This window comes from Rhinatrema bivittatum, chromosome 3 (assembly GCF_901001135.1).
Source record: "Rhinatrema bivittatum chromosome 3, aRhiBiv1.1, whole genome shotgun sequence".
Classification (NCBI taxonomy): domain Eukaryota; kingdom Metazoa; phylum Chordata; class Amphibia; order Gymnophiona; family Rhinatrematidae; genus Rhinatrema; species Rhinatrema bivittatum.
The window spans coordinates 120,462,826-120,483,699 of record NC_042617.1 but is presented as its reverse complement, the minus strand read 5'-3'; the positions used below and the strand labels follow the sequence as shown (position 1 = coordinate 120,483,699).

The following is a 20,874-nucleotide window of genomic DNA, read 5'->3' as shown; positions in this document are numbered from 1 at the left end:
GTGAACTCCAGTCCTCGAGTGCCACAAACAGGCCAGGTTTTCAGGATACCCACAATAAATATACACGAGGGATTTTGCATGCACTGCCTCCATTGTATGCAACTCTCTCAAGCATGTTCATTGTGGACATTCTGAAAATCTGGCCTGTTTGTGGCACTCGAGGACTGGAGTTTGCTATCACTGATCTAGGGCAAAAAGGTGGGTTAACAGAACCGTGAACATCAACTGGGAGGTGGAAGCTGTGATGGTGACATTCCAAAAAGTACCCATCTGTAGAGGGAACTATGTGGAGAACTCTGTATTTCTTCTAAAGTGGTTAAAGAAGCCATAGTAGGAGGCTTGGTGTATACTGAATAATTCTTTATCCCAGGGTAAATTGCTCTCCTTTTTTGAATCTGGACTGATAAATTGGTACACTGAAAAGGGACTGGAAGAGAGCAGATATTCCCCGTTTGTGGAGCAGGACTGCGAGGAGGCAGAAAATAGAGGCCTGTCGCTTTAACTTATTGTTATGTCCAACTTTACAAAACTGCAGAGTGTAGCAGAACAAATGAATTAACTGCATGCTTCCACAGGGAGAAAGAAGAGTTTGATTCATTTTGGCAATCTGAGGAGACCAGAGTAGTGGATCAGGGAGAAACTGTGGATGTTGCATATTTAGACTTCAGTAATTCTTTTGACATAATTCCAGTTAAACTGTTAAACGGGAGTAGGAAAAACAATTGACTGGGGAAGGAGCTGGGGTAGCATCCACTTTGATGCAGGGCAATGGCATCCCTTGGTGCTAGAGCCAGTACCCTTTAATATTTTGTGACTATATGGCAGGTCTTGCAGGACAAATATACCAGCAGAAATGAATGATTTGAAGGACCTGGGTTTTGAAGTTGTCCTTGCAAAAAAAATAGTGTAAAATCCTGCTTTTGGGGCCCAAAAACCTATTGACTACTTGTCATTTCTTGTTGTAATTGATAAGGACCTAGGAGGAATTCTCTGACCTGAATGTCAACTACTATATTGCTTGGTGATGATCTCTGTAAGTTCCATTTGTTATGATCTCAAACGTTTGGTACGTTAGAAGTTTGTGGTCACCAGGCTAGTATCTGTTTTGCTAGGAGACAAATGCCAACAACTAATTTTTCTGTGGCTGCAAAATATAATCATTAGTGGTGTTGTGCATAAAGTGTGCAGCAGAGAGTGAATTACCTTCCCCTGTGACGTACTGCACTCGTGGATTTGTTATGGCCTGACTTTTTGTTTTACAGGCTGAACCAATCCGAGTCCTGGTAACCGGAGCTGCCGGTCAGATTGCTTACTCTTTGCTCTACAGCATTGCCAAGGGCGATGTATTTGGAAAAGATCAGGTAATGTGTGAGTGTGAACTTGCTGTGTAAAACATCCAGTGCTAGCTCGGGCTGGTAAATCTGTACCATGCTGCAACTTCTTGCCTTGTTGAAATGAACCAATATTTATGGTACTTTTTTTTTTTAATGTAAATGAAATTCATGATTATCAGAGGTGGAAATGGTTTTGAAAACTTAAGTCACCAGTGACATTTTGTGGGTCAGGTCACAATTCTTTCTTTAATTTTTTGCTTGAAATTGGTTGGGGGGATTCCCTTTCCCTGCCGCCCAGTTTGCTGTTTTGCATTCCTGCTAGCCTCTTCTGGCTCTCTTCCCTCACTTGGACTCCTCTTGAGCCCAGGCCTCCGTGGGTGGCAGCAGGTACTATTGGCACCCAGGATTTTTTCCACCCTGGCAATTATAATATTAACTTGGGTTAAGATCTGCTGCAATGACGCAGGGGTCAGTTACTTTTACTTTTAAAGTGCAGTTGGGTTTTTTTTCTCAAATGAAAATCTATTTTATGCAGTTTTCCAGCTTAATGTGAATACCGATTGACATTTTGCATTTAAGTATTCTAAGCAAGTAGAATATTTTAGGGACTGCTACATTTTGACTTGAATAAATAGAATGCTGTGGCTTCAGCATCTGTTTGTTTGTTTTTTTGTTGCTTCTGATACATTAAGTAGCACAGATTGCGCTCATTAAGAAGCAGGGTTAAAATTTTGCAAAAAGGAATGCATCTCGGATTTCCCTAAACCAAATCCTCATCCATTTGCTGTGACGAAGATGATCATCCCAGGGTGCAGGTAAAATTTTGAACAATGATCTCTACGTAGCAATGGCCTGTCATGGAGTACCCTGAAACAGGAGGAGCATTGTGGAGCAGCGAAGGGGGTGACGTGGAAGAGCAATGACCGGGCAAGTGTGGCTCCTATACCTAAAGGGCATCCCTTTTTTTTTATTCTATGAAAATCACAATCTTTGTGATCTGTGCAAATGGGCTAGTACCTCTAAGAACAAGCACACAAAAGAAGAGGGAAAACGAATGGGATGGAAAAGCAAACAGTGCAAGAAATTAAAAGGCTAAAGCTAACGCAGCTTTTTCACTAACAGGCCGATTCAGTAAAGTCCGCGGGAGAGCGGGCGAACGCTCGCTCTCCCGGCACGCGCACAGGCCACTCGCCTGTGCACGTGATACAGTATTTAATTGAGGTCCAGCGGTAGAAACGGGCAAAAGGAGGCGCTAGGGACACTAACGCCTCCTTTTTGACAGGAGCGGCGGCTGTCAGCAGGTTTGACAGCCAACGCTCAATTTTGCTGGTGTCTGTTCTCGAGCCCGCTGACAGCCACGGGCTTGGAAACCGGACGCCGGCAAAATTGAGCGTCCGGTTATCGAGCCGCCGGCCAACTTTATTTATTTATTTAAGTTTTTTTATATACCAACATTCAGGACGATAGTCCCATCATGCTGGTTCACAAGAAACAGGGGTGCAATAATAATAAGACTTTACAATTTGAACAAAAGTGCAGAAAAGCAGTTACATATAACAAGGAAATCAATAACTTGGAGTGAGAAGGAAAATGAAGATCAGATGATTATATATATGTATAAATAGCATTGTATAAATAACATTGTAAGAGGTGGCTATTAATGTTATTATTAGCGACCTCCGACTTAATATCGCCATGATTTTAAGTCGGAGGGTGCACAGAAAAGCAGTTTTTACTGCTTTTCTGTTCACTTTCCAGGTGCCGGAAGAAATTAGCGCCTACCTTTGGGTAGGCGCTAATTTATGAAAGTAAAATGTGCGGCTTGGCTGCACATTTTACTTACTGAATCGCGCGGGAATACATAATAGGACCATCAACATGCATTTGCATGTTGCGGGCGCTATTAGGTTCGGCGGGTTGGACGCGCGTTTTCCGCCCCTTACTGAATAAGGGGTAAGGGAAAACCCGCGTCCAATGGCTGTATCGGCCTGTCTGAAAGGAAGTGACGCTGTGGTTTCTTAAAACCTGGTCTCTAGCTCTCCTAGAATAAGAGATCTGGAGGTGGTGTAAGTGTAGAGCAGCTGTCTTAGCAGTGCAAGGCAGAAACGAAATTCAGTAGTATCTCTTCCGAAGTGGAAGTTCAGCTTGTCGGAATTTCCCCAAGTAGCAAGAGGCTGGCAGCAGAGAGCAGGGTGCGGATCACAAACATTGACCATTCCAGATATCCGCTGCTTACACCATTTCTATTCCTTTTATTTCCTGGCCCCCTCCCCCTTTTTTTTCCTTTCCTGTTCCCATAATCTGCTTATGAAAGGGCGCATGGGTTTTGAATTCAGATGGTGTATAAATTGAGACTTAAGCAGTCTCTCTCTGTAGGGGAGTAAAACCCATATGTCTGGACTAGTCTGGCAGGACTCAAGGAAAGAAAATCAGCAGGTTTGTACCCAAATATTTCCTTTCTTTGAGGAGCTGCATTTTACTAGTCCTAGAAATCTGTTTATCTTCCACGTCGTGTCATTCACTGTTCCCTCCTGTGAAACTGCAGTCTGGAGCTGCTCAGTGCTACGGTGATCAGCTTTGTAAATGCATTCATAGCTTGCATTTTATTTTAGTCTCTATCGTCAGATTCCTCCTGGAAATTTTTTTTTTTTTTTTTTTTTTTTTTGTGAAAGTTAGCCTAACCTGTTCCATTAAATTATCTCTCTAATGCTTTCTGTCCTGTAAGCCATGATGGTTGCAGCCCATCCTGTTTCATATGTAATCCAGCGGTGGTCAGATCCCTGCAGGGTCAGCATTGTTTAAACAAAGTGAAAAGAGAACAGCACTTGAAGCGTTTTTCGTAATGAAAATCCATATTCATGTGACGAGAGTAAACTAGTCGAAACAAGACTTTCAGTAATTCTCTCCCTTTTATGTTGCTGGAAGGTATCCTGCAGTGCATTGCTGAGTATAAGCTTGTCCCTCTGTGGCACAACACATGCTGACAAGCTGCAGAGCTGACTTTGAAAGTTTACGTTTGTTAAATACATGTCCTCCCTTCCCTGAAGGCATCCAGTTTTACAGCAATTTAAGTGGAAAATGATGGAAGAAAATGTGCACTTCTCCCTCCATAACTCTCCCCTTTTTGAGGGAGCGAGTATGCATGCACTATGAATTCCACTTCTAGGAGTTGCTGTTGTGTAGTAGTAGATGGGATGCCATGCACGTCCCCCATCCACTACCACTCTGTGAGTAGTGGTATTGTGAAAGATGTCTGTGGCCTTTTTTGAAAAACCTCATGTGGTTTAACTTGGATTCTCCTTTTCCAATTTTGAATTGTATTTTTTACTCTTCTGTTTCCTCCTTTGGGCTTCCAGCTTCTTGTGCAGCAGCAGCATGTGCCTTCTGTGGGTGGATGAGTAGTGGTTTTAATCGGGCTTCCCTAGTCCTGCCATTGAAATGACTATCCTTGACTGGGAGCCACAGACCATGATCCCTCCAGAACCTGAAACTTGTGCTTTCTAATTGCAGCCAGTAGATGTCACCCTTGCCCAATAATTGGGATTCCCTCCCTCCTATTGCATTTAAGAATTAGAGGACATTTTTCATTCTTAAAGAAACTAATTTCCTCAGAATAAAAGCATCTCTGCCAAACAGTACAGAGTACTTCAAGATCCGTGAACTCTTTCAGAAAGTGTTTTGTTTTTCTTCTAATATTCCCAGTCTTTTTTTTTCTATGAGGGGGGTGTCTGAAAATAGCGCAGTATGTACTGGAAGACATATCACAGCACAATTGCTAAGTAATTTAGAAGTACTTGTGGAACATGAAAAGGTAAATCTGGTTTCCTAGGATTAATAGAAAGCAAAACATGACCTTTGTTTAGAGAGGAGAAATATGCAAGCCAAAAAAATCACCACATCTCTTAATATCCAACATGTTGCATAGATCTTGAGCTTAGATGGCCTATTGCTGTTTTCATGGTGGTTTTGCAGTTCACCCACCATCATGCATCTGATATGCATCAGTGTCCCGACCCACTTGCCATCTGAGCACTTCTTGCACTGCTCCCAGAGGCCTAGTGATGCTGCGACAGCATGGCCCAACCAATAGTGTTGAATCGCTGTGCCTTCTGTATCATGAGAAAGTAAAGTTATCTAAAAGTCATCTAAACCTACCAGAAACCAATACCTTGCTACCATACATACACCTTCTCCCAAAATCACCAACCTGGCATCCACAAGAGCACGTGCGCTCTCCATAGCCGGCCTCGCCTTATGGAACACAATGTCAGGAGGACTGCCAAAAAACATTCAAGCAAAAACTAGACACGTGGCTGTTCGCACAAGCTTACACCTAATCCTACCCATCCCAATCACCCAGCCGCCTCCTCTGTTCCACCCTCATTTTGATGTTTATATTTTTGAGACATTTGTCTATACTCTTGATACATGTGCAATAATCTCTATTTCCTAACTGCTCTTACCTAATCTCTAAGCTCTACTTTGTACCATTCCACCCTCTTTTCTGTACCTCTTAACTTCAATACAGATCTTCTTCTGTAACTAATAGGTAACTTTCCCCTTAGTATTTTGTAAACAACCTTGTAAGTAATTTTAGTCCTGTGTATATAGGTCCCTGTATATTTACTCTCCTCGTTTTATTTATATATATCTATATATATATATGTCTCTCTGGAGAGAGAGAGAGAGATATACATTTAGATATATAAACGAGGAGAGTAAACATACAGGGACTTATATGCACAGGACTAAAATTACTTACAAGGTTGTTTACAAAATACTAAGGGGAAAGTTACCTATTAGTTACAGAAGAAGATCTGTATTGAAGTTAAGAGGTACAGAAAAGAGGGTGGAATGGTACAAAGTAGAGCTTACACACACACAGCTATGGAGAGCGCACGTACTCTTGTGGATGCCAGGTTGGTGATTTTGGGGGAAGGTGTATGTATGGTAGCAAGGTATTCGTTTCTGGTAGGTTTAGATAACTTTACTTGCCTTCAAAATATATATATATATATATATATATATATATATATATATATATATATATATAGTTCATGGCATTGTATGTATTTGTTTTCATGTTAACTGTCAAGCGCCATTTAAGTATAGTTTCTCGTTTATTGTAAACCGATGTGATATCCCTAATGAATGTCGATTTATAAAACTGTTAAATAAAATAAAGTTATAAGCAATTTACACTAGATTTCTACTTTCTAGCCTCAACTTGCATCACGTTCTGAAAGGCCTCAGTTTCCACTTCCCACCCCATCCCTACCTTTAGCATGCTTCTAGATTCAGAATACTTACTTTTATAGCACTACTAGACTTGCACAGCACTGCACAATGGTGACAAGTATTCAGGTACAGTAACTCCAGGCAATTTAAGTGGCTATCTGACATGCTGGTCATCACGACTTGCCCAAGGTCACAAGGAATGTCCGTGGGAGAAGCAGGATTTGAACCCTGGTTCTCTGACCATTGCTCTCTGTTAGGCCATTCTTCCTGTGATCTAATTGTAAAGTGCACAAGCAATGTCCAAAATCCTTAAAGGGAATGAACTCTGTGCTGAGTAGCTTTTATGGGAAGTCTTGCCCATATTTCCATGTCTTGTTCACAGTCTGCATTCCCTCTTTCAGTTTCGTAGGAAAGAACATGCAGCACAAAGCATCTTGGGCATTGTTAGCAGCATATAGATTATTTCAGAGCCGAATTTCATTGTGGAGGAGACTGCGTCTTCAGCATATCATGGGTCTTCCTTACCCCAGCAAAAAACTAGCAGAGTTGAATATCGGGGGAGAAAAATAGGAGCAGGGCTGAGGAGAGAGTTAATTCTAGCCCCTCCCCACATACACACACCCAACTCTAGTGACATTCCTGATATTAAAACATAGGAAGAAACCACAATTTAATTCATCTAATACAAACATTTCCTATGGCACTTATAAAGAGATAAGGAACATCATTCTTGCACTACATTTAGTCTTGATCTGAACATTAACCGGTTCAGGTTATCTCTAAAATTGTATCCAAACATCTTAAATCAAATGTAAAGACATCTTGCTGGCTTCCTCTGTATTATGTCTTTACTTTCATTTAAAAATAAATGTTTATATGGGTCCCAAAGACATTTTCCTTAAGATTTTTTTTTTTTTTTTTTTAAAGAAATGATTCAAAAACAGCACACCCTCTACTATTACTCATAACAAGGAAGCATTCATATATCCCAACCACTGAGCTACACAACATGCTCTATGCTTTCGTCATGGGGAAAAAAAATTCTAGAAATTTTCCAGAAGTAATGGGAGTCTTGATTGCATATGTCTTCACCCCCTTTGTGCTGCTGAGTTAATTAGAAGTCATTTTGCTAGGACTTCTGCTTTTAAGAAGTTTTTGCTGATGTTCGCTATACCTCCTCCCACAGGAACAGCAGATGTTTGACCTTTGCGACTGACTGTGTTTAGCCTCAGGTTCTGGTTATGAATATGTTTTATTAACATACTAAGTTAAAATCTACTCTCCACAGTGCCTCATTCTTCTGCTGCTGGACATCACTCCCATGATGACTGTGTTGGAGGGGGTAGTGATGGAACTTCAGGACTGTGCACTTCCACTGCTGAAAGGTGATTTGTCATGAACAGAATTTGATTATAAAGTTGGGGGGGGAGGTGGCATATTGTGTATATAATTTTGCTTTCTTGTTTATCTTTCTGTAAAACTAATCTAATTGAACAAGCTGTACAGGTATGTGTGTATATATCTGTATTTAAACACCAACTATGCACATCCATATCTAAACTGCATAAGGTATAAAAGGTCTTTATTTAGTGATCAACATGGGAGTATTTCCCTCCTGTTTTTGTTTTTTTCCAATCTATTACCTGTATCTTGATCCATCTTTCATGTTTCTTAATGCCCTCTCCTGTTTATCATACTTGATTCTTCATCTTCTGGCCTGATGTCCCCAAGGCAAATTACAGCTGGTCATCATAGAAATACACAATCAAATACATGTCATAAAATCTACATCAAATACCTTAACATTGTTCCTTGCTCACTTCCCTTCTCTTCCCTCAACGTCTCTCTTCGTACGCCTTTTACCCTGTGTCCTCCCTTCACACTGTGGCTGCTGGTCAGCAGTACAGGGCCTCAGTGAGTGCTTGCTGTTCATTATGGCTGTTGCACTCCTTCCCTCTGATCCTTTTCCAACAGGGGTTTATATGAAGGAACAGCCACAGGCAGGCAGGCTTCCCCCACATTGCTGCAGCCAGTGTCGCACGTTGAGGATGAGGACAAAATTGAGTTCCCTTTGCTTGTAGCCGCTGTACCCATCCCAGTCCCAAGTCCACGCTCAAGCTCTTTCCTATTATTGTGGCATTTTGCATTGGTTCATGTTGTAGACTCCAGGCAATATTACAGAATAGGTAAGTGACCATGAATTAAAGGGAGGAAGTGAAGAATCAACACATGAGATGATCTGATGGCTGGTTTTGCCAAAGATCTGATTTTTGAGTTTTGCATTCCTTGGGTCACCTCTGGAGACAGCATCCAGAAGCCTTCAGCGGTGGTTGCTCACATTTGCTCCCATGTGTTTTGTTATAGTGCAGTGTCTGAGGGGGGACTGTAGCTTTCCTACTACTGCATCAACTTTGAATGCTCTCTTAAGGGTGGGATAGACACAGGGATTTTAACATGTCTGCCTCTCTCTCGGCATGTCTGTGGTAAAAAGCTATGGATCTCCTTATGTCTACAATACATGACTGAATTCCCCCTCTGATCCTGACTACCTTTACTGAGCATAAGCTACAGGAAAAACTAGAATGGCAAGAATTGGAATAACTGGAAAGGCCATGAGACTGAAAAGTTCCTTTATCCACAACACATTTCATGAAAGTACTTAATTACAGCATGCCAAAGAACCTTAAAGCTCTCCTGTAATAGTTCTGTATAGTAAGGCAGTGTAAAAAGTATATTGCAGAAAATCTTGGGTTTTCAGCAAGTGCTGTTTTTGATATAAAAGTTGGCATTTGTGGGCGTGCCAGTTCTCTGTGCCGAGCCTTCATCTGTTTCATCCAGGTTTTCAAACTTTGACTTTCACCCCAGGGTTCTTGTTTATTTCGCATCAGTTATATTGCTGTGATGATGATATTTCAGTGTTTTTATGTAATCTGCTGAGATTTGTGGATCAGCATGATATAAATTATTTAAATTAAAAAAAAAATGTAACCTCTGTATAACACTTGGGGCAGTTAACATCACATACATTCTTTGCCCTCCAGCAAATCTTATTTTCCTCTTGACCAGACTTTGTCAGGGGGGTCTCTTCTTGCATCTTACTGTTTTTCATTGATGTTTTTGTACTAAAGCATGTATTTTGCAGTTGTCTAATATATTTACATCCTGGATCTAATAGAGTACCTTTTATTTCATTTTTCAACAGAGCAATTCACAATTGTGTGTCCAAGTCAAGGGTGAACTCTTTATTTGCATGGGCCATAGTTGAATATTTTATTTATAGTATGTCATTTGCAAGCAAAAATTGAATATAAAACTCCTGATGGAAAAATTACATTGGTTCTTATCTGGTGGTTTAGTCAAGATCAGCACAGCAATTTCATGATAGTGGGCTACATGAACAATTTTCATTTATTTTGGGTTAAAATGGCGTAAAGATTTTTTTTTTCCTTTGCCATCTCCTATTTAAATAGTGCAATGATAATTACTTCTGTGGCCTGGGTGTGTGTAATTTTTTTTTTTTTTTTGTCTTTAATATCAAGTAAATCTGTATACTCTTCTCTCTCTCCCCTGCCCATCCACCTCCTTCCAATTTAAACCTTTTTTTTTTTTTATGGGCCCACTCCTGTACTCATGCCATCTTCATACTTTTATGAGTGTAAGTTGTCATGATACAATGGGCAAAACCTATTTCTACTTTAAAGCAGTAATGTTACTCAAAAACAAAAAAACCCCAGTTCCTGGCAACAATGGTTTTAGGCTTGGAAAGCTGCTCCTGCTTAGATTAACCCAGAGTTGTAAATCTGAAGTGGAGCTCCCCCGAGCTGATCATCCACAGGACCCATGAAAGCACTACACTGATGCATATGGAGAATCTACCTTATAAATGGCCTGTGACCGACGGCCCGCAAATGCGCAGTAGAGACCAGCTCTACCGCGCATGTGCGGGCGAGCACGTCGCTCTGAGCCAGCGTCAGAAAAAAAGAAAAAACAATGGCGGCGTCCAGTGGCAGTGGCAGCGGCGTTGGGTGGCGGCGTCCGGTGGCAGCGGCGGCGGCGTTGGGTGGCGGCGTCCGGTGGCAGCGGCGGCGGCGTTGGGTGGCGGCGTCCGGTGGCAGCGGCGGCGGGTGGCAGCGGCATGGCGGCATCCGGCGGCGGGTGGCAGCGGCATGGCGGCATCCAGCGGCGGCGGCGTTGGGTGGTGGCGGCGGCGGCGTCCAGCGGCGGCGGCGTTGGGTGGTGGCGGCGGCGGCGTCCAGCGGCGGCGGCGTTGGGTGGTAGCGGCGGCGGCGGGTGGCGGCGTCCAGCGGCGGCGGCGGCGGGTGGCGGTGGCGTCCGGTGGCAGCGGCGGCGGCGGCAGCGAGGGAGGAGAGAGAGAAGGAGGGACTGACAGAGAGGGAGGGACTGAGTGAGAGGGGAGGAGAGAGAGGGAGTGGGACTGAGTGAGTGGGAGAGAGTGAGTGGGACGGAGGGAGAGGGGGGGACTGAGTGAGGGGGGAGGGAGATAGAGAGGGAGTGGGACTGAGGAAGAGTGGGACATAGAGGGAGGGGGAGGGAGTGGGACTGAGGGAGAGTGGGAGTGGGAGAGGGGGAGGGAGTGGGACTGAGGGAGAGTAGGAGTGGGAGAGGGGGGAGGGAGTGGGACTGAGGGAGAGTGAGAGAGAGGGGGGGAGGGAGTGGGACTGAGTGAGAGGAGAGGGAGGAGTGGGTGGGAGGTAGGGGGTGGAGGGGAGAGAGAATGAGGGGGAGGTGAGAGACAGAGGGATGTAGCCCTTTTTAATGGCTTAACGGCGGTGGCAGCGAGGGAGGAGAGAGAGTGAGGGACTGAGTGAGAGGGGAGGAGAGAGAGGGAGTGGGACTGAGTGAGAGGGAGAGAGGGAGTGGGAGGGAGGGAGTGGGACTGAAGGAGTGGGACTGAGGGAGAGTGAGTGGGACTGAGGGAGGGAGGGAGTGGGACTGAGGGAGAGTGAGAGGGAGGGAGAGAGGGGGGAGGGAGGGAGACTGAGTGGGAGGGAGGGACTGAGTGGGAGGAGTGGGTGAGAGGGAGGGAGGTAGGGGGTGGAGGGAGTGGGACTGAGGGAGAGTGAGTGGGAGGAGAGGGAGGAGTGGGAGGTGAGAGGGAGGGAGGTAGGGGGTGGAGGGGAGAGAGAATGAGGGGGGAGGTGAGAGACAGAGGGATGTAGCCCGTTTTAACGGGCTTAACGGCTTGTATGCTTATATCCTGTGTGTGTGTTTGGAGGTAAGGTAATGAGATGTCTGGAATTCACCTGGAGAAGAACACAGAAGCTTTTCAAAATTCAACAAATTACAGAAGAGGGATGCTTTAGGAAAGATGTAGGGCCGGAGTAGGTGCAGTTTCGTTTTTTTGTTTTTTTTTTAATTGGCTTTCAAATATCTTATCTATTCCGTAGTGCATGGCTTGGTCATGGGATCTTTAAATCGTGGGTGCACCAATTTTATCCCACTTATGCAGTGAGGTGCATTGTATACCTCACATGCTGGTATTTTTTCAAGGTCACTGTTTGTCAGTAAAGTGTTTTTGGTTTTGGTTTTTTTTATGTTCACTATTAAGTCTTGTTATAGTCAGTACTCTGTTTTGTAATTAGCCTACAATGTTGTGGGCCTCTCTGAATATTTTCTTTCAGTCCAAAACAGTATCTTGACTTGAAAAGCATAAACATAACTTTCCTTACTATTTGCTTATTACACTTTGACAGATTTTAGTTTCTACAGTCAAAGGTATGAAATGGAGTCAGCAGGGCAGCCTCAGACGTTCAGGTCATGTAAAAAGTGCTGTTATGTTGGGTATGCAAAGAGAATTGGTAAGAGATTAGCTGTAGTAAGTGATGGAGAAAGCAGTGATCATGCGTTCCTGCTGAAAAATGAAATCTTGAAACCCAGATATTGTGGTATTGTAAGACTTCTCACATTTTTGTTCATAGTGAGAATGGATGGTTCTTTATGCTCTGAACAATATCTTCCTTGCTCTGTCAGTGATTAAGCAACCTTCAGTATCTCGGGAGAGCACAGCAAAGACTACCCAAATTGAAGTCACTGAGAACTTGTTAACCATCAACTTGGCCATGAACTGCTGAGGGCAAAGAATGGATGCTATTTTTTTCGCTCTGTTTGTCAGATTTTTCTAAGTCTATTAATCTTACTGAGGCACTTGGGGCATGCAGCCTGACAGCAGCCAGGTACCCAGTTTTGGTGTGTACAGTTTAGAATTCATTTGCTGAGTAGGACTGACTTAAAATATTCAATTTTATTATGCTTTCATGTACTGTCACTGCATCTTTCTATGTTTTCATATGCGCAGAAGGAATAGACAAGATGAGAATAGTGACAGTGGGTTTACATACTACGAACCTGGCTAAGTACATGGTGACATTTGATTTGTACTTATAATTGCAAACGAGAGTAGGGGTTCAGGTTTAAGTAAGATTCTTTAACTGGAAAATCAGAGTATCTGAGGTTTAGGAAGAATTATTGTGAGGGCGTTTAGGTAAAGCTTGTATAGGTAGACTAACTTCAGACCTGTAAGCAGATTGATTACTGAGATTGGTAGGAATGTGGTGATGGGAAATGGTTCGTGTATGCAAGCAAACTTAAGTGAAAGGGGATGAAGCATACCGGGGAAGTCAGTGGAGTCATGCCTCACAGGCTGCATTTGGGGAAATGGAGGAGTCTGCCTGCCATCTTCCAAGCACCACTGCAGCCTCATAAGGATGTATCAAACCCCTGAGGATGTATGAACTACAGGATAGTAGACTAGGGGGCACTCCATGAAGTTAGCATGGGGCACATTTAAAACTAATCGGAGAAAGTTCTTTTTTACTTGACGCACAATTAAACTCTGGAATTTGTTGCCAGAGGATGTGGTTAGTGCAGTTAGTATAGCTGTGTTTAAAAAAGGATTGGACAAGTTCTTGGAGGAGAAGTCCATTACCTGCTATTAAGTTCACTTAGAGAATAGCCACTGCTATTACTAGCAACGGTAACATGGAATAGACTTAGTTTTTGGGTACTTGCCAGGTTCTTCTGGCCTGGATTGGCCACTGTTGGAAACAGGATGCTGGGCTTGATGGACCCTTGGTCTGACCCAGTATGGCATGTTCTTATGTTCTTAACTTAATGTGTTCAGGGACGAGAAGGGAAATGCAGATATATAGGTCTGGAATAAGTAAGATGGTGAGACTGGAAAGTAAATGACACAGAGAAGTAGGTGGTAATTAGTTTAAAGGACTGTTTGCTGTTTTTAGACCTTTCGGGAAGATGTATGGTCTTTCCAAGGGGAAGAAAGCAGATTTTTACAGATCTTCTGATTAACTCATAAGTGTTCTAGAGTAACATTACAGCTCAATAGCTCTAGGAGCATTCAGCTGGAGGCATCACAAGGTTTGGTGTGATGGTTGCTGATATTTAAAAATGATATAGAGATAACTACCTCCCATATTGTTGAATAGCTTCTCCCAGGCAAGTTACGCTCAAATGACAGATAAATTCGCATGACTACTTAACTCCTGTTGACGTAACCTGTCAAGATGCATTTTAACATTTATTTTAAAGATCTGGTAAAGGATGTTAATAGCTTGCTGTTGCTCTATCCTGCAGCAGCCTTTGAATGTTACTGGCAAGAAAGTCTTGCCTCTGAACAGATTTGAAGTTGTTGTACTGTCCTTTTTGTGTTTGCAGAGATCATTGCCACGGACAAAGAAGACGTTGCTTTCAAGGATCTGGATGTGGCCATTCTGGTTGGCTCCATGCCAAGGAGAGAAGGCATGGAGAGGAAGGACTTGCTGAGGGCAAATGTGAAAATTTTTAAGTCACAAGGTGCCGCCTTGGACAAGTATTCCAAGAAGTCCGTTAAGGTGACTGTCGCAAATATTTCCTAACATTTTAAAAATAGCATCAATTTTGTTTTTGGCCCAGGTGTCTCTCCCCGCCTGCTTTGTGTTTCTAGCTCATTTGGAACCAGCTGTCATTAGGCTACGGTGCCATGATCCTTCGTTCGCTTTGCTGAAATTTCTTTCCTGCTTTGTTCATCCAACCCTCCTCTGACACGAATCGGCTTACCTACTCTAGTCATTGTAGTGGCATGTTCTTGTAGTGTCGTGCAGCAGGGCTTCTCAAGAGCCTTGCAACCCCTAGGTTTTTGCTTTTTTGATGGCCAAAGGAATCTTCATTCAACAGACACACACACACACACACACACACACACTCTTCTGGTGCTCTTGGGGACTGGAGACCTAGACTTTGAATCAAATCCAGGTCAGTGAACCACAAGGCTGCCCCCAACAAACACTTTCTAAAGACTTATGGTTTTTTTTTTGTTGGGTTTTTTTTTTTTTTTTTAGATGCGTGACAAAATTTCTTAATTTACTTTGCATTCTTCCAGTGTATCAAATGAAACCTGATCTCTGTAATTTATGTAAATGTTGAAGGCTGGCAGCTTGCTAATCTCAGCTTTTTTTTTCTCCCACTCGAGGTGGGGGGGGGGGGGAGAGAGCCATGTTTTTCATAAATTAATAGCATGAAATGTTTGTTTTATTTATTCATTCTTAACAACTCGGGAAAGAACCTGGCTGGTGCAGTCCACAAAAATTAAAATAATACATAGTGCAATAATCAACTAAATCAGTTTTAAATTATATATAAATAAAAAACAGCAAATTAAATCACAAAAATAAAACCTCAGAGATAGATGAAGACTGCCGTTACTCACTGCCTTCAGCCTTAGAATGGAAATAACTGGGATTTCACCTTTTCTCTGAAAGGTCAAGTAAGTCTGCTCCACCCTCAACTCCCTTGGTGCCAAATTCCAAAGTTCAGGGCCTATAACTGAAAAGATCCTTTTCCTGATTGAACTTTTGGCTACTTTTTTAACCGATGGATCAACAAATTGAATCTCAGATACTGAGTGGAGATTTCTTCTCTGCTTATTAAATATTTGCTGTTGCAAATATTTTGTCCCCTGCTCTTGTAACACTTTGTACATTAAACTTGTGATTTTAAACTGTATTCTTCAACAGGAAGCCAGTGCAATTGTTTTAATAACCTTGCTGCCATGCTTGGCATCACCTACAGATACTTTAACCGTCAATCCTACCAACGGCCCGTTAGAGTAGTCAATCTGAGGCAAAGCATAGGATTGTACAAGCAACCTCTTTAATCTCTTCAACCTCAACTTGAAAAAAACTTTCTGTACCACCATACAGGCCCATTCAATAAAGTCCGCGGGAGAGCAAGTGCTCCGAGGCGAGCGCCCGCTCTCCCTACACACGCCCAGGCACCGCTCCTGGGTGCGCGATTATTTAAACTCGGGCCCGCGCTAATAAGGAGGTGCTAGGGATACTAGCGCGTCCCTAGTGCCTCCTTATTGGTGGAAGCGGTGGCTATCAGCGGGTTTGACAGCTGATGCTTAATTTTACCGGCTTCGGTTGTCAGACCCGCTGACAGCCACGGGTTCGGTAAACAGACACCAAAGTTGAGCGTATTTTTTCGGGGCCGCAGGGCACTCCTTTTTTTTTTTTTTTTTTACTTTTGGGGCCTCAGACTTAATATCACTATGATATTAAGTCGGAGGGTGTACAGAAAAGCAGTTTTTTCTGCTTTTCTGTACACTTGCATGGTGCCATCTGAAATTAACTCCTTTGGCAGGAGTTAATTTCTGAGAGTAAAATGTGTGGCTTGTATTGCGGGTGACTAACTAATAGGCACATCGACATGCATTTGCGGCTAAACGGTGCGCTTGGCCAGGTGCACCATTCTGTATTGGCCTGATAGAGAGATGGGCCCCCACCGATCTTCCCAATTCACACCTAGGCTCTGCACTTTTACACTGGTACTCAGTTCCATCCCTTCACTCTCCAGCTTCAGAGAGTTACGCATAATATCTGCCCAATGTGTGACACTCTGCCTTCCCTATGTTCAAAATTAACTGATTTCTGGGAAACAATTGTGAAAGCAATCCCAAATTCTGATTGGTCCTATCCATTGCATCATCCTGGAATTTATCCTGCTGGGAAAATTAATTGCATGTTGTCAGCATAAAGAAATCCTGGGAACCCCAGTGCTCTAACAAAAGAAACCAAACAAATTAAATAGCAAAGGAGTAAAGTGGAGAGCCCTGTGGTAGCCCCCACATGGAAAACCAAAATGCTTAAGAGACTGCCCCGCACCTGTACTGTTGCCAGCCTCAAAGGATTTTAACAACATCAAAACCTGCCCTTTCATCCCTAACTCCTCACACTTATTTAACAAACGTTCATGACTCACCAAATCAAAAACACTGGACAAATGAAAAAAATAAAAATACTGATTCAGTGCAATATCTAAAATGTAAGACCTTCTCTTCAACTGCCAGCAAGATCGTCTCTGAGCTGTAACCTCTCCTGAATCCCAGCTGGCCTACATCTAACCCACCAATCTCCTCCAGAAACTAAAGGGCAGATTTTAAATGCCCGGCACGCATAAATTCCGGCCTTTACGCGCGTGGCCAGGCCTTACGCGCACCGGGCGAATCTTCCAAGTGGCCTGGTCACGCTCATAAAGGCCGATACATGCTCAAGTGCCGGGCCTCTTGGACGGGTTGGGCCGGAGGGTGTGTTTTGGGCGGGGTAGGCTGGGGCAACGTCATTGTTCACTGACCCGGAGCCGCGCACGCCTCCTGGCGTGCACAGCTTACTTCAGCTCGGGAGTACAGTCCCCTCTCAAGGATGAGCATACTAACCTAAAAATCTCTTTGGGTTTATTTTCAGCAGCTAAAATTTTTTTTTCTTCTAAAAACAGCTTCTTTGCACCCATCACCCTCCCATAATATCTGTTAGGATGTTGTAGCATAAGGGGGCTATCTGCCATACTACGAGACTTCATCCATCTTTTCTCCAGCCTCCACACCTCCCTTCTCTGGTCGCACAGCTCCACCGAAAACCAAGGTGCAGTAGGACTATTCCTCTGTTCCCAAGCTTTATTGTAGCAGCTATATCTAGGGACTTTCATTATCAGTTTTTATTGTTCTTTATTTTCTTGGGAATTTATCAGGGTTTATTATGGAAAGAACAAAAAAAAGGAGAAAATCAGGTAAATATCTGAGTTTATTTTGGTTGTCAGAAGCTAGGACAATAAAACATTATTAAGCAGGTTCACCTACCCACCCACTCAGCAGCATTTCCATCTCTATTTCTCACCTCCCCACACTGCAGCTAAATTTATCCTAACCACTGGTGGCTCTAGGTTTCCCCTTTCTCATGTGGCATGATGCTTACTGATGCTCCCGCGTCTGCAGCATTGCAATTCTGCTTATGTGCAGGGCCAGGGACCCTGCTGGGAAGGGCTTCTGGTGGCCAGAGCCTGCTGAACCAGGGACAGCAGGTACTTTGGCTGCTTAGGGGATGAGGACGTGTGACTTGAAACACAAAATGGGCGGCGGTGGAAGGTGAGCACTTTCACTGGTAGGGTGCAGAACTTGAAACACAGCATGCACTTTGGCCCACACTGGCTTCCATCAGAGGCTAGAGGCCTTGAAACACTGCATCTGCAGCTCTGGAGCCGCTTTTCAATCGGCCTAAAGTTAGGATGAATATTTGTTAAAACCATTTGTCATTTTGGAAAAATCTGGGAATTTCTGGGTGAAAATCAGTTTAAACTGAAAACGAAGGACCCCTAATTATATCTTAAAATTAGCTGGATATTATCATCCCACAATCCACTTAACTCTAGAACATTCAACCCAGAATCAAATTGCAACTCTCTCTCCATTTAAAAAAAAAAAAAAAAAGCTTCTCTTGTTCAGTTTTATCCTTATGTCTCTGTCAATATTCCCTCCTCCAATCTTTCTCCCCTGCAATAAACAAAAAAAAAAAATCAACCTGTGATCTGACCATGTAATCTCTCTACTTCCACCTTTAACTCCCCCCCCTAAAATTCTTGCAGCACCAAAAATAAGATTCAGCACATGCCTTTTAATATGGGTTGGGAACCTAATTATCTGAGAACTCAAAGGCCAACATAGTTGGCTACAAATGGCTGGGCTAGCACATCTGAAACATCTTCTACAACAATTACATTTGAAAATTTTACTGCTACCTCCTCTTCAAATTCAGTCGGATATTACAAGGCAGTTTTAAGAGCCTGATTTTCACTTTTGAAAAAAAGGGACTCAATAGGACAAACAGCTTATTGAGGTTTTACTAAGCATGGTGACGTCCCATTCTCTTCATGACCTTGACGAAAGTGCCTCATATTACTAACTAATACATGGCGGCCTGAAAGGCTTCATTTGAAAGCATGCTTAGACTTGATGGGAAGCTTTGTGTGATATTGTTAACTGATGGCTTCATTGCCATTTTATTATATGCTTTATGTACATTGACATAAGCTGCTCTAATGTGCCAGGTAAATGCAGACTACCTAAAAAAAAAAAAATTAAAATGTTAGTTTAAGTAGAATTGTCATCTGGATTTTGTTTGCCCCAAAACATCACTCTGGTTAAAGGTTACTACAGCAACATAGCAAAGTAATAGTACTGAATGTGTGTCGGCATCTGGTGTGCACGGTTTCTTGCTGGCTAAGAGGCGGGCACTTTCTCATTCTAGCACCTACTTTGCAAAGGGTGTTATATAGATATAGATATCTATATATATCTATATATCTCTATATCTATATATATCCCAGCAGAGACAGGGCATCGGGCAGGCCGCGTGACTGAATACATCTGTGGAGGAGATGCTGAGTTGTCAACTTCGCTATTGAGGTTTTCTTTCTCACCACTTCTCTAACTTACCTCTGTACTGATTGTCTGTCTGTCAGTAAGGGCAGTTATGTTGCAGTCTTTGTTTTGGTTCTTTTCCTGACCTGTCCTATGCAAATACTTATTCATAAAGTGAATTTTGATGCTTTAAGAGTTGATGTCACAAAATGTATTCTTTAACAAAATGACAGGGAACTAAGCAAAAATAGAAACCATGTTCTCCTTGTAACTATTCTTAAATGGTACCAGTGATTTATAAAAGGGTCAGTACCAGGACTTGGGTAAGCAGTGCTCTGCCTCTTGACACCTTTAGCATTAGGTAATTTGCTCTGTGATTCATGGGTGAACTGTTCTGCAGGGTCTGAAACTGAAGAGTTGGGAATCAGAGTATGGGCAGATGTCCTAAGCATCTTTCCCCATATTCAGAAATAGGAGAGGGGTGGGAGCTTTTAATGTCTTGAGCTGGATGGGCCCCTGGAAACTTGTGGCTAATAGTTGCAGAGTCTGCAGTTCTCTGGATATTTTCCTCTTTTATTTTTTTCTGGTCTGAAGAGCAAACTGCAGAGATGCAGGAGAGGTTTATTTTTCCTGCAGGATTTGGCCGCTGCAGTGAGTATTGATTGGGTTTTAGAATGACCGTCTCAATTCACTAAAGCTGTTCTCAGCAAAAAGGGAGATTTAAAATCCCCAAGACTTAGAGCCATGGCCTTCACTAATCCTTTTTTTTTTTATTTTTGAAGCAGGGGCCACTTTGAATCCACTGAGGCTAGAGGAGGGCTGGCAAGTTTTCCCATGTAGGCCTGTAGGCTAATGCTGCTGACCAGTGCGCACCAATAACATTAATGCTCTCGCTCCCCACTCTGTACAGAGCTGTCTCAATTCTCCCCTAACCTCCCCACAGCAGAAACCTATCGGCCTCCTCCCATATAGCAGCCGCATCTGAATCCTCCTCCAAACCATGCCCCACCATCCTTGTGGCGGCCTCTCTTAATGTGGTCTGCATGGAGAGTGTGTAGAGGCTGACCGTGGCACAGGATCGTCAGGGCCTCCTTGTCTTGGTGGGCTAGAAAATTTTAAATCCTTGCCGCCATCGCTCCTTTGTCCTTCATTGGCCATGACTGCCTTGTCTGCCCCTCAGCCTCTGCGGGCTCGCTGAGATGCCTCCTCTGCATCCACTGGCCTGTGCCAGAAGTCTTTGGTTTTTCCATGATAACTGGGGAGAAATGTGAACCAATAGACACGCTAGGTGTCTTCAGGAGCCTACGGTGGGCCCCCAGGCCTTACTTTGAACACTGAGTTAGAGGCGTGTTGTGGAAATTTCAACCTTGACGTTAAAGACTTCTGTCACTGGTGCAAGAACTAGGCTTAAATAGATATATGTTGTGGGCTATGAAGCATAGCCTTGCAGTGCAATGCAAAGCAGAGGAATTAGGTTCTGTCAGCAGTCCTGTATTTATGATAACATTTTCTCTGCTTTCCCTGATGGGAACATGTATCCTTGGCTTTTAGAGTGATAAAAGGATATCTTGTAAGTTTTACCTTCCTCTTAAATCA

At 43.2% G+C, this 20,874-nt stretch overlaps 1 protein-coding gene across 1 annotated transcript in view; it reads left to right on the top strand.

The window, feature by feature from the left end:
- Nucleotides 1-20,874, top strand: part of MDH1 (malate dehydrogenase 1) — a 41,651-nt gene that overhangs the window by 5,634 nt on the left and 15,143 nt on the right. The window contains exons 2-4 of the mRNA XM_029593665.1: nucleotides 1,263-1,361; nucleotides 7,861-7,957; nucleotides 14,265-14,440. Coding sequence (XP_029449525.1) covers nucleotides 1,263-1,361; nucleotides 7,861-7,957; nucleotides 14,265-14,440 — 372 coding nt within the window. The remainder of the gene's footprint in view (nucleotides 1-1,262; nucleotides 1,362-7,860; nucleotides 7,958-14,264; nucleotides 14,441-20,874) is intronic.